Source organism: Gossypium raimondii, chromosome 11, assembly GCF_025698545.1.
Source record: "Gossypium raimondii isolate GPD5lz chromosome 11, ASM2569854v1, whole genome shotgun sequence".
Lineage (NCBI taxonomy): Eukaryota > Viridiplantae > Streptophyta > Magnoliopsida > Malvales > Malvaceae > Gossypium > Gossypium raimondii.
Genome location: NC_068575.1, coordinates 54,015,219 through 54,027,540, shown reverse-complemented (window position 1 = coordinate 54,027,540; position 12,322 = coordinate 54,015,219). Strand labels below are relative to the sequence as shown.

The following is a 12,322-nucleotide window of genomic DNA, read 5'->3' as shown; positions in this document are numbered from 1 at the left end:
TAAAAGCTCTAATCCTAAAATTAATTTTTTTCATAAACTTTCTAGTATGTTTTCTCTTAACGAATTTCCTGATAGATGCAATAATTGTAAGCTTGCAAGACAGGTTTGTTCTTTGGGAGTATTCTCAATGAGATTATTGTTTGAAAGATCCATGGTGGTAATTAGTGAAAGAATGTGGTATATTCATGGAGTCTCCCTTTCATTACTACTAATTCACTCCTTATGAACTCCCATCAACGAAGTAATCAATAATTGCATTTTGTGTCATCTGGTTTGGTAGCCATTGCAGTTAAATTTTGGAAACATTTTGGTATTTCCCGACAAATTGTTCACACCAAGGTCCAAGATTTGCAGTGAACTAAGCTCTCAAAGCTCACAATTTTTACATTACGAAAAATAAATTATTTACATAATTACATGGAAATGTCAGCCAGCAAGGGCGGACGCCATATCAGCTTCCGTTAGTGAGAAAGTAAATAGGTGACCAAAATGATAAATTATTATAACGACATTGATCAAATTGAAAGTTTTTTTTTTTTATTTGGGTGATCAAAATTAAAGCATCTAAAAAGTTAAGTGATCAATTAGATAGTTTACCTAATTTCTAAAAAGAAATTAAATTATTATTTATTTATTTAAAAAACACATATTTTAAAAAATTATAAAATTATAATATATATATATATATATGAAAACTCTTTAAAATTCAAAACAAAAATAAAAAGATTTTTTAAAATATAAAAAATTTTAAAATTTAATGTTATTCAAATTAGATTAAAAATTCAGTGGGCAACAGATTAAAAAATCAGTTGAATTGGGAGTTTGGTTTTTGATGTTTTTTTCTGGATAATACTAAAACTGAGGGGTTGAAACATTGGAGTGCCTTCAAAGTCTTAACCCATTAAAGTAGAAGCCCAAATCACCTTAGTTACCATAATCCTCCGATGAAAGGGTATTTTATCAGTCAGATGATATCATTTCACTACAAATCAAATTCATTAATTTATTAAATAAAAACACTTAATTAAAACATAAACAAGTGCTTGTCCATAATTTTACTAGACATGTGTATCTCTTCGTAAAAAACTTTAAATTTAATTATTATGTAGAAAGATTATCTACAACACAAGAAATACTTTGAAGAAATTCATTCTTACAGTGCAATCTAAGCTCTCAGTATGCTTAGGATCATATATTCTCTACGGAAAGTATAGTGCATCTTTAGATTAGAAAAGGCGGTCATTATCTAACAACCAACAATCAATATACTGTTGTTGATCAAAAGAGTAGCAAGAAATCCCTTAATATCTCGGAGGTGCAACAGTATTTGTCTGTACATCAGATCTTGTTCCAAATATTTTACTGGTTTGATCATATTGAATATCGGATGGCGCCTGGAAGTGGAACTACCTGTTTTTATAATCATACAAGAGATGGACCCTTCTCTCTAACTGGCTGATTACCTACCAAACGCTTATGCAATAAAAAGTGAAAATATCACGAGCCTGAGAAGACCCAAATTTTTAATCACCCTGGCTAGTTAGCAGAAAAAGTGGTGCAAGACTGTGGAAGCTGGGGTGATGCGGGAAGAGTAGCTACCCCATTGGAGGAATTGTTATTGCCACCGTTGTTGCTTTTTGGTGCTCCAATAATTGTCGAAATAGCTGCGGCTAAGGCTGTGGTGAAATTTGGATCAGAAGCAATGGCTGCTGTAACAGTTTCAACCATAGAAACAGGACGTTGCCATAACTGCATTGCCGATACTGCAGATAACTTGGGAGGAGCCAACATGGAGTGCCCTAAAATCTGTGGGTAACCGTGCACAGATAGTGGAAATGTAGCTGCGGAAGGCGGCGGCCGTAAGAAGGGAACTGTATTTGGGCCCTGAGTCAAGTCAAGGGTTACGATAGGGAACGGTGCCGCTGAGGTGGCCATTGTGGATGCATAGGGTAAGGAAGGAAAGTAGCTAAAACTCGGTAGGCTAAGGCCATCCTTGCTTGTTGTTGAACCTGATAGCAACATTGCTGCAGCGGCTGACGTAGTGTTAGCCAGAGCAGTGGCTGGTGGTGGTAGAGGATGATTGTGATTCCCTTCATATGTGGTTATGAGAATGCTTTTATCCTCCGCACATCTTTGCACCTGCTTACGGACTGGGCAGCCAACAGCCATGGTGCAACGGTAGTAGGCTCGTGGGCAAGGATTACCCTTGGCCATCTTTTGACCATATTTCCTCCATTGACATCCATCGCTTATCTGAAAATTACCATCCATCATTTTCCGCAAATTTGTCTTAAACGTTGCAAATACAAATTGTACAGAAGCACTTTAGTATGGATACTTACCAAGGGAGCTTCTGATCTGGCTCTAATCGACACTCTGGCTTTCCTAAAAGGTACTTCAGAGACTTGCTCTTCCTTGTTAGAATGATCTAGCTTTGGACATTTTGTCGGTCTCCAGCTTTGAGACGTTTGATCGGAACCATCTTCAACAGAAGCGTGCTTTCCTGGAATTTGATGTTCGCCTTCCTTCGATACAACTTCCATATTTTTCCCCGGGGATGCTGACAAATCTTGTGTTCTATCGTCAGATGCCGAAGGTTCATTGACATCTAATGCAGCCGATGGTCGTGGGTCCATGAACTGTGGGACTGACATTATGGGACTTGACGTGCCATTTACTGCATCCTTCTGTTTGAAAACAAAACTCTTTCATTAGCCAATAGCCACACACACACACATATAAGCTTGATATATTGATCCATGAGAGTTGAAAAACAATGCTAGTCTTATTAAACAATCTCCATCGCATCTAAATATCAAAATCCAACAACACTGTTTTATATTTAGGGTATACACCATGTACTGATTTAACCTAAGAACGAGGGGGGTTTGAAGAAAGGAAAACAAACTCTTTTATCTTTTTCTAAAGAGTGCATACGAGGGGTTGGAAAATAAGCCTAAATAGGTGGTAGAGCTGACGCCGCCTATTTTGTATAGTTGCTAGTCTTTTTACTCTAGTCCTCTATCATTTACATGGGCAATAGGTGTGGCACTTGGTGAAACGTATCTATAGATTGGGGGATCGAATCGTTCATTAATTTAATGACAATTTTACCTTGAAAGATATAGGAAGTTTTCCAAAAAATAAGGTCTAAATGTAAATGTAATAATCTTCGAGAAAAGATGATACCGGATCAAGGGAGCGCACTCTCCCATTCATGTGAAGCACGTTAACCAAGTTTACTTATTTAATTTAGACATAAAAAGGACCTATTTGATGAATTGTGAACACCATATATAGAAATAAATATTAACAAGCTTTAATGTTTAGTCAGTTCTTAAGAGGATAAAATGATTTTGATTCTCCTATATCTGATTGAATACTGAATTACGTAGCAAACTGATGATGATATGTACTAGAAAATATCTGGTGTTTTGAATTAAACTTAAATATTTCACCTTTTCTGTTTGATTTCCAAGCGCCAATTTTTGCACCGCCATGAATAGTTGACCTTGTAGCTCTTTGTAGCTTTTAGTAATCTGACCCAACGTGCATCTCAGTCTCCTATTCTCTTCATGTAACCTTTCTAACGCAATCTTAGCATGACTGATCTGAAAAACCCAATTCACCATTCAACAAATTGAAACTCATAGACCAAAGAAATTTTAAAAAATATATGGTAAAATGTTTTTCGAGTAAGAAATAAGAAAAACTTACTTCAGCTTTGGGTTTCTCTTCATTGGCTATCCTTGAAACTCCGGAGCTTGAACTGAGAAGATTTAATCCAATCTAAAACAACATATATATTTTGTCAATGAAAGTAAACTCGAAATTTCCATAATAACTCCAACTAGTACTACTATGAATTTAAATTAATAAATATAAACAGAATTTTTTTTAAATAATTCATATTATAGTGATAATAATGATAATCCAAAAACCTTACGTTTACTTCGGAATCTAACAAAGAAGATAAAGGATTATTATTATTATCAATCTTTCTCCCTTGATGACGATCATGTGATTGATTATGATTAGGAAAGAAATCCATTTCCTTGATGAGAGGCTTAACATGATCACCGGAATCATCTAGGGCACCATCAGGCTCACCAGAATCCTGGATGGGAAAATCACCAGAGTGCAAGAACCTCAGTTCTCGACGGAGCTGCTTCTCCATGACTAAAGGAGAAACTAGAACAAAGAGAAATAAGAGAGCGGTAGTTATTTAGCTTTTTCAAGCTTTCAACAAGAAAGGAGCATTTTCACCATACTTTTATAATAAAATATGGTAACACTACTCTTAAAAATAGAAACGACTTAACCTTAGGGGGGTGGTTCAAAATTCTATATATAAAAGGAGTATTAATGTTATCTCTAAGGACCTATCATCGACTTATCGTCCAGTCTCATCCGTTGGAATGAAAGCTTACCCTTTTTTTCTCGCGGGAGACATGTAGTGACAGAAGATTGCAAATTGGCGACGTGGCAAATTTTGGGTGAGGTGGAACAAAGCAAGGAGTGAAACGGTAGGGGTTGAGACGGGAAGAACGGATAGGGTATGGGCGATCCGTTTGGGGACGTCGTCTTGAGGTCAACGTAATTGACGGCTCGGCTCCATCTGATGGTGGTCAGTGATTAAAAAAAAGGTGTGGTCCAGGCCCGGTTAGGGGAGAATACCTAATCTCACTGACTTAAACCATGTCATCACGTCATTTTTTAGATTAATTAGTTCACATTCACGCCATCATATGCTTCTCTGCCTGTACTTTATTTGTTACCGGTGAATTGAGTATTAATGAAATTAGAAATTTAAAGTTATGAATAAATTTTGATTTAATGCGTAATTTGATACATAAAATTTTATTTAGTGTAAATGTATTCATAAAATTTTGATTGTGGTTCAAATGTATATATAAAACTTTAATTTTGATTCAATCATACACATTTAAAGAAATAAAGACATCAATATATTTTTATATTAGATAAATGTAACTATTTGTGTATACAATATATAAACTTAAAATGTTACTATATCAATAATTGTATTAATAATTTGTGAAAATTGAATCAAATCAAAATCTCATGTATAAAATTACAATTAGATAAAATTTCATGTATAATTTCAAGATTTAATCCTAATATGTATAAATAATTTATGGTTTTTAAGAAATAAATAAATTATGTTATAGGTTTGCCTTTTTCCACAAACACCCAAGTTTTATTAAAATCTAGATCTCAACATGGTACATTTTAAAATCATAAATCATACATACAATGCTTAGAATTATCTATAGTCTCTTCTCACCATTAAATAAGAAGATAAATGCGATCGAACCCATGTCCTCATACTTTAAAAATAATGTCTCTACTAACTAATAAAATTCCCCTATTATAAAGTAAAATGAATGGGAAAAGTGAGCTGATATTTTGGGGAGGAAAGGAAATCATGAAGGGAAGGGGAAACACCACATGAACAACAAATGAAAGAATTGGATGAAATATTGAAATATCTATATAATCCTTTTCAAATTCAATGATCATGATTTGGTTTTATTAGTTTTAAATACAAAAAATAAAAAAAGCATTATAGGTTACCTGGGTTTGATCATTGTTATTGATGGTCACTAAACTAACTATAATTACGACAAAGGCAAGCGTACCTATCGAATAATAGTATAGCTATGGTGAGTAGAGAGTACCGTATCCACGAGGACTAAAAGTACTAGTAATAACTATTTTTCTATTATTTAGTAGATAAGTTGGGGTGATTGTTTTTAATCTAAATTTACTAATCTAAATTAAATAATAATGCAACAGAAAATGAAATAGGAAATAATTGAATAATACCAAAGAGAAAGATAATACCCAGGAAAAAATCCACCTAGACTTCACTTATTATTTTGAATCTAAATTAAACGATTTATTCACTTGTTTCTTGATCCGTAGAAATCCCTAATTTATGTTGATATCTCTTTCGAGAGTAAGAACAACTGACTCTAGGTTGATTAATTGAAATCTCTTTCTAATTAAAACATATATTATTGCATTAACTCGATCTATGGATTCCTCTATTAGATTCGACTCTAATCTGGTAGATTTATGTCGACCTATTTCTAGAATTGCATGCAACTCCACTCAATTATGCTAGATCTACTCTTAAACAGTGACTTTTGCTTCACTGAAATAAGCACATTAAACATGAATTAATATCCCAAAAATATTAAAACACGAAAGAAGCATACATAATTGAGAACAAGAATCAAGTATTTATCATGTAATTCAAAAATCAAATAATAAGATTCATCATAAGTTTCATCTTCCCTAGGTATCTAGGGAATTAGTTCATAATCTAAAATGAAAACATCTCAAAGTGAGAAAAACTACAAGACATAAAGAAATTCACTAAAACTTCGAAAGAAGTTAAAAGGAGATCTTCAATCTTGAAGGAGATCCGCCTCTAAGTTGGCTTCGATGGTGTTCTTCGAGTAATTTCTTCAATCTTCTCTGAGTGCTCCCTTAGGTCTTCTTCTAATTGTTATTTATAGACTTTAGAATGCTCAGAAAGCCTAAAAATTGGATTTTTTCGCATGTTTGGAAACAGGGTGCAAAATCGACATGGGCTGGCACATGGGCGTGTGGCCAGCCCGTGTGGATGCTAAAAACAATTCTTTTTGCTCAATTTTAGCTTGTTTTTCGCTCCTTTCGCTCTCCTATGCTCACCTAAATATAGAAACATGAATTTAAAGTGTTAGGAGCATCAAATTCACTAATTTACATAATAAATCATCCAAAAACGCATCAAGAATGGAATTAAAAACATGTTAATTTTATAGCTTATTAGTTATTAAAAAGATACCTCATTTATTGTAATGAAATAGAGATTTAGAGTAAAAACACTTATGAACACCCACTCAAATTTGAAAAATAAATTCATAAACTCATTTTGCATCTTTTAAAAAGAGAATTATACCTTTGTTATTAGTTGCTTACGTAATTTTTGTTTTATTTATTTATTCATTTTAATTATAAAATAATAAAATTAATCATATATTAGAGTATTATATAGTTGACCATATTTAACGTATTTGATAAAATATATATTTAATTTTAATTAAAATAATATTTTAATTTTTTCTAATGGAGTTGGTACCATTTAATTGGAGGATTTATTATAGTTAAGATATAAAAATTTCAAATAAGCACGCTCGTCATGCAATTAGGTAGTAGAAATTGGCGGTGTCAAAGGGTTAGTCGCACCTATTAACTAGTAGATGCTTCAGTCTGCTAGCCTAGCTACTAAAACTTGTTACTTAACGTCATTGAATACTTACTTGACATTTTATTGAACTTAGTAGAGTCCAAATGGGAGTTTGGGCGGCACAAATTTTGACTCTATTGAAGAGATTTTGTCACATACGATGTAGCTGGGAAGAAAATGCAAATATTTTCATTTTTAAATAAGTTAATATTACCATGGTTAAACATGTATAGATACATCAGATCTAGTTGGAGCGTTTGGGGTGTAAGTGAGACATTAGTACTCACAAGTTATTCGAATTTAATTTGAAAAAAAAATATGACCTTGATTCAGTAATTATTGAGCCTGAGCGACTCGAGCTATCGGTTGAACCAAATTTGAACTTAATAATACTTGACTTGAATGGCTCACAAGCTTTATCGAGCTTTTCAGATTTTTATATTATTAAATTATATTATTACCCTTAAGCTTAATTATCGAGCTTAAGTGTTAAAATTGATAAATAAAAAACTTAATCGAGATCAAACTCAAGTAGCCGAGCTCGAGCTTAGAAATAGACGTTTGATCGAGCTCAAGCCAAGTATCGAACTCCAAATCTTGAATCAAACTCAAGCTAGAACTTGACAGTATTTATGTTCGGCTCAGCTCGATTGCACCCTTAACTGTGACAGTCTTCTCCCTTACTAAAATTATTTTTCATAAAATCTTTTTAATAGAAAATGAATTCTGGATGTTTGATTTTATTTCAAATTTAAGAGAGAGGATAAACATAAGAATTAGGGTCCGTTTGTTTACATGTAAAAGGTTTTACGGAAAATATTTTTTGTATTTTCCTGTGTTTGTTTCACAGAAAACAGTTTGGTCAACGGAAAATGACTTACAGGTCAACATAAAATAAGCCCTTTTTCCTGTAAAATGACTTACCATTTCGAAAAGCGTAAGTCATTTTTCCGGAAAAGAGCTCCTCTATAGATAATTTTATTTTTATATAAAAATTAACTTAAATCAAGTTTAATATTATTATATTGATAATAACTTTTATTTTATTTTTAAAAATATTTAAAATTATTAAAATATTATTAAACTTACATATTTAATTATTTATATGTAGTCATATAATAAATTATTAATATACTAAATCTCGATTATTAAAATAATAAATTATTTAATATTTCAATTTTATTTTAAAAATAATAATTTTAAATAATATTAATCACATATTATTGAAAATATTCAATATTAATATTTTAATAATAAATATTTCTTACAATTATAAATATATTAATAATAAATATTTTGTAGTGTAAAGGTTAAAATATGTCATAAGTCTATGTACACTTCACAAATTTGCAATTTAGTCTTTGTACTTTTTTTTCAAGAATTTAGTCCCTTTACTTTTCAAATTTGAAAATCAAGTCCAATTGTTGACATCGTTAAATTTTTTGTCAATTTTGTTGATGTCACATTTTAAATAAAATACTCATTTATTATTATTAGTCATGTAATTAAAGAATAACTTGTAATGAAGTGAATTTAACATAATATTTTTAATATATGCAAAAAATGTAAAATATAAAATTATAGATAAAATGAATTCAATTAAACAATGAAAAAATCTCAAATGTATGTTTGTTTCATTGAAAATAACTTTTATGAAATATTTTTAAGAAATTTACCAAACAACAGAAAATATTTTACACAGATTCATCCAAACACTAGAAAATATTAGCTTTTCCAGAAAAATAAGTCATTTTCCAAAAATCATTTTCCGAAAGTCATTTTCAGTGAAACAAACGGAGTGTTAGATAATGTTGCCCTTGGACTCCACCATGTCAATCTTCCAAGCAATTTGTGTACACGGTACCACAAATTTTAAATTGACTTTGGCTAACAATGCTAGTAATTTTCTTTAAATGAAATTTAATATGATTCATTGACTAAATATATATTAATCTGAAATTATACGGATGACAAGATTGACAATGGACATTAACCTGTAATTTTTACAGCTGTTTTTGAAATGGATGGTTCGTGTCGAAGTTTTTTATTCATTAGAAATCAATGAACGTGTTTCAATTTCACAAGTCATTTAAAAAATCCCTAAAATTACATATATATTTCTTCGCCAATTCAGACAAGATATTTGGCAAAAGCAAAAGATAATTGAAACCTGGCAAGAAGTAGTCTAACTTTTGCCACAAAAACTTGCAACATATGTTATAAAATGGGCAAGGAGACTCCTTGGGGATCTAGTTTTGATGCTAGTATGGAAAGACACTAGGGGCAGGGACGGAGGCGGAAGAGCAACCAAAACTGTAAGATTAAGGGAAGATATCCTCTTGATATAAGTGATATGATGGGTGATAACTCAATCGATTCATGTATATCCTTATGAATTTCTTTAGTGTTTTGAATTAATAGAGGATGATGTTATCATCTACATTGTTGATGGTATACCAACAATAAGGTTTTCTCATAGTGTTTACAATTGAATGGATAAATTTATGAAGAAAAGTGTCATGAATTAATCATAGTTATTTTTTATTAAATCAACCCTTTTAGCCATTTCAAATTATTTGTAGATGATGGAATTTTTGACTAATTATAAAGTGCCGCATATCAAGTCAAAATTATTGTGGGTAAAATTGATGACTTTACATACCACATCATAATTATTTTTCCAATTAATTTAAATCAATTAAGAGATTAATTATAAAAAATTATATTATCACTAATTAAGTGATTATTTTATCACCTAATAATCATTTAATATTATCACTCCAAATGAAGAGTTTATTTTTCGTTGAAATTCCTCTGCTATTCAAGTAACTAACATTATAAAAGGGATCACCACTAAGTCATCTTAAACATTTCATAAATTCAGAAATCCAAAAGTTTTCAGAAGAAACTAAAGAACTTAAAATTTTTTTGAAGAATGTCGCATCGATTCTAAAGAAAACTTGCCTTCCGGTCCAATTCAACCAAGGAGAGAAAGTCAAAAGTTGTTTCTAAATAAAATCATCTTTCAATTCAATTAACTAGAGAAGGGAGATCCAAACCTATTTTAAGAGCAAGTCAACACGAAACTTAAAGCGACCTGCATCTATCCAAGATCAAGTTTAGATGACTCTTGGATAGAAGATTAAGTGGAGAGAAAAATTAAGAGGGTTTTCTTTATATTCAAGAAATCTAGAGGCTGCAACTTTTTTTCAAAATGTGTACACTATTTTATGCAATCAACACCGGTTCCAAGTGCTTGTGAGAAAAGAAATGTCAGAAACTTTATTTAGGGTTCAACAAGTGAGAAGTGGAAGCCTACTCTCATTAGATAGGATAATTGTTGGTAACCCTTGGAGAATGGGGTCCTTGGTATGAGGAAACTAAAGGCACAAAACAAGTCTTTCATGATGAAAATAGGCTTCAATACATTTACTGACAGGGATTCTCTAAGGGTTCGAGTACTTCGGTCCAAGTACAAAGTGCTAGAAGGCTTTCCGCAAAGCATTGAAAGATCAAATTGTTCCTTTGTGTGACATTCTTTGGCAAAGATTTAGAGAGATATTGATGAAAGTATTTTCTGGTCATTGATGATGGAAAATCTAAACGATTTCGGAAAAGATACTTCATTTTTGGACCTTGTATAGATATTTCTTAAACGAAAGCATGCCCATGATTACTGTTGTGTGAGGTAAAGCTTCTTTTTGCCATGCCCATAGAGGTAAAGCTTCTTGTTCTGAAAATTCACTATTTCTTTGCTTCCACAAATTCCAACATCACAATCCAAAAAAATGCACCATTCAACCCCATCATAAATGAAACTTTTATTAAGCATATTCTCGAGTAACCATTTACACAAAGGTAAAGAGAAAAGTCTATCTCGATTATCGTCTAAGAATGTTAAGGTAGCATGGCAAAAAGAGCAAGCTGAGAAGAGAAAAGTTTTGGAATTTCAAAAGAATCCCACATCATTTTGATAAGTAACTTGGATTTTGTTTATAAAACATAATAAAGCTTATAACGGTAAAATGAATCACATAGTTATTGCAATAGTACCAATAAATATTATGTCTGCCAAGGGTTTTTTTAACACAATAAAAATTATTATTGGTTCTCTCCCTCAATTAAGTATTGTGTTGATTTTTTTATTTCTTGTTTGTTTCTACAACTATACTTTGGATGAGTTATTTTAAAAATAATATTACGCACACTACAAAAAGTAATTTTATAATCGACATTGGTTATTGTAGATAAAACAATGAATGGAGCAACGAATTTCATGATTAAATACCCATCAACAATGAACCAGGTTTACATATTTGTTATTTATCACCAAGGGCAAAACTAGGGGGGCTGGCAGGGCCCGACCCCCCTAAAATGAAAAATTTTTCATTTAACCCTTTTAAAATTTTTAAAATTTAAATTAGTAAAAGTAAAATTACAATTTGGCCTCTTTAAAAATATAAAAATTTGATTTAATTCTTTAAAAATTATAAAGATATAGGCTATTAAAATTGTGAAAGTGCATTCTTACCATCGTAAAAATTACAATTTAATTTCGAACCCCCTAAAAGAATTTCTGATTTTGCCCATGTTTACCGTGACGACGAGTAAACGGGATAATTATGGAAGATTCGATGAGAATTACTACAAGGATTATGTCTTGTAATAACTAGGGTCTCTTAGTTGCCCTCCTTTCTTTTACCCCAAACAAACCAAAAAAAAAGTCACTGATAATAAATTCAATGAGATTAAATTGTTAAGGAATTGAAGTTATGGTAATGGTGCTAAATTTTCTTCTATAAACTAATATTACATTTTATTAATAATAACTAAATTAATCATAAAAAGATATTAACTAAATTAAAAGGCCATCGATTTAGTGATGGTGGAAAACGTAATACTGCTAATTTGGAGAAAAGAGTGCTCAAAGTTGCTGGTAAAATACCAGATTGTGAAGCTATGGTTTCCTATTGGATAGAATTAAAATAGATTGTGGACCATTCACTCACCTAATTATGACATTTCATTCAAAGAGTTCATTAAATATTTCTTCAATGAAAAAGA

General features: G+C 31.4%; 1 protein-coding gene across 1 annotated transcript; it reads right to left on the bottom strand.

Annotated features, from left to right (window-relative positions):
• Positions 1 to 1,071: 1,071 nt before the first annotated feature.
• LOC105802892 (probable WRKY transcription factor 47) lies at positions 1,072 to 4,386 on the bottom strand. Its single transcript, XM_012634799.2, has 5 exons — positions 3,947 to 4,386; positions 3,718 to 3,789; positions 3,459 to 3,611; positions 2,343 to 2,687; positions 1,072 to 2,253 (listed from the first exon to the last, which is right to left on the bottom strand). Exons 1-5 carry the CDS (start codon positions 4,175 to 4,177, stop codon positions 1,537 to 1,539), a joined length of 1,518 nt encoding a protein of 505 aa, XP_012490253.1. The 5' UTR covers positions 4,178 to 4,386; the 3' UTR covers positions 1,072 to 1,536.
• Positions 4,387 to 12,322: the final 7,936 nt, after the last annotated feature.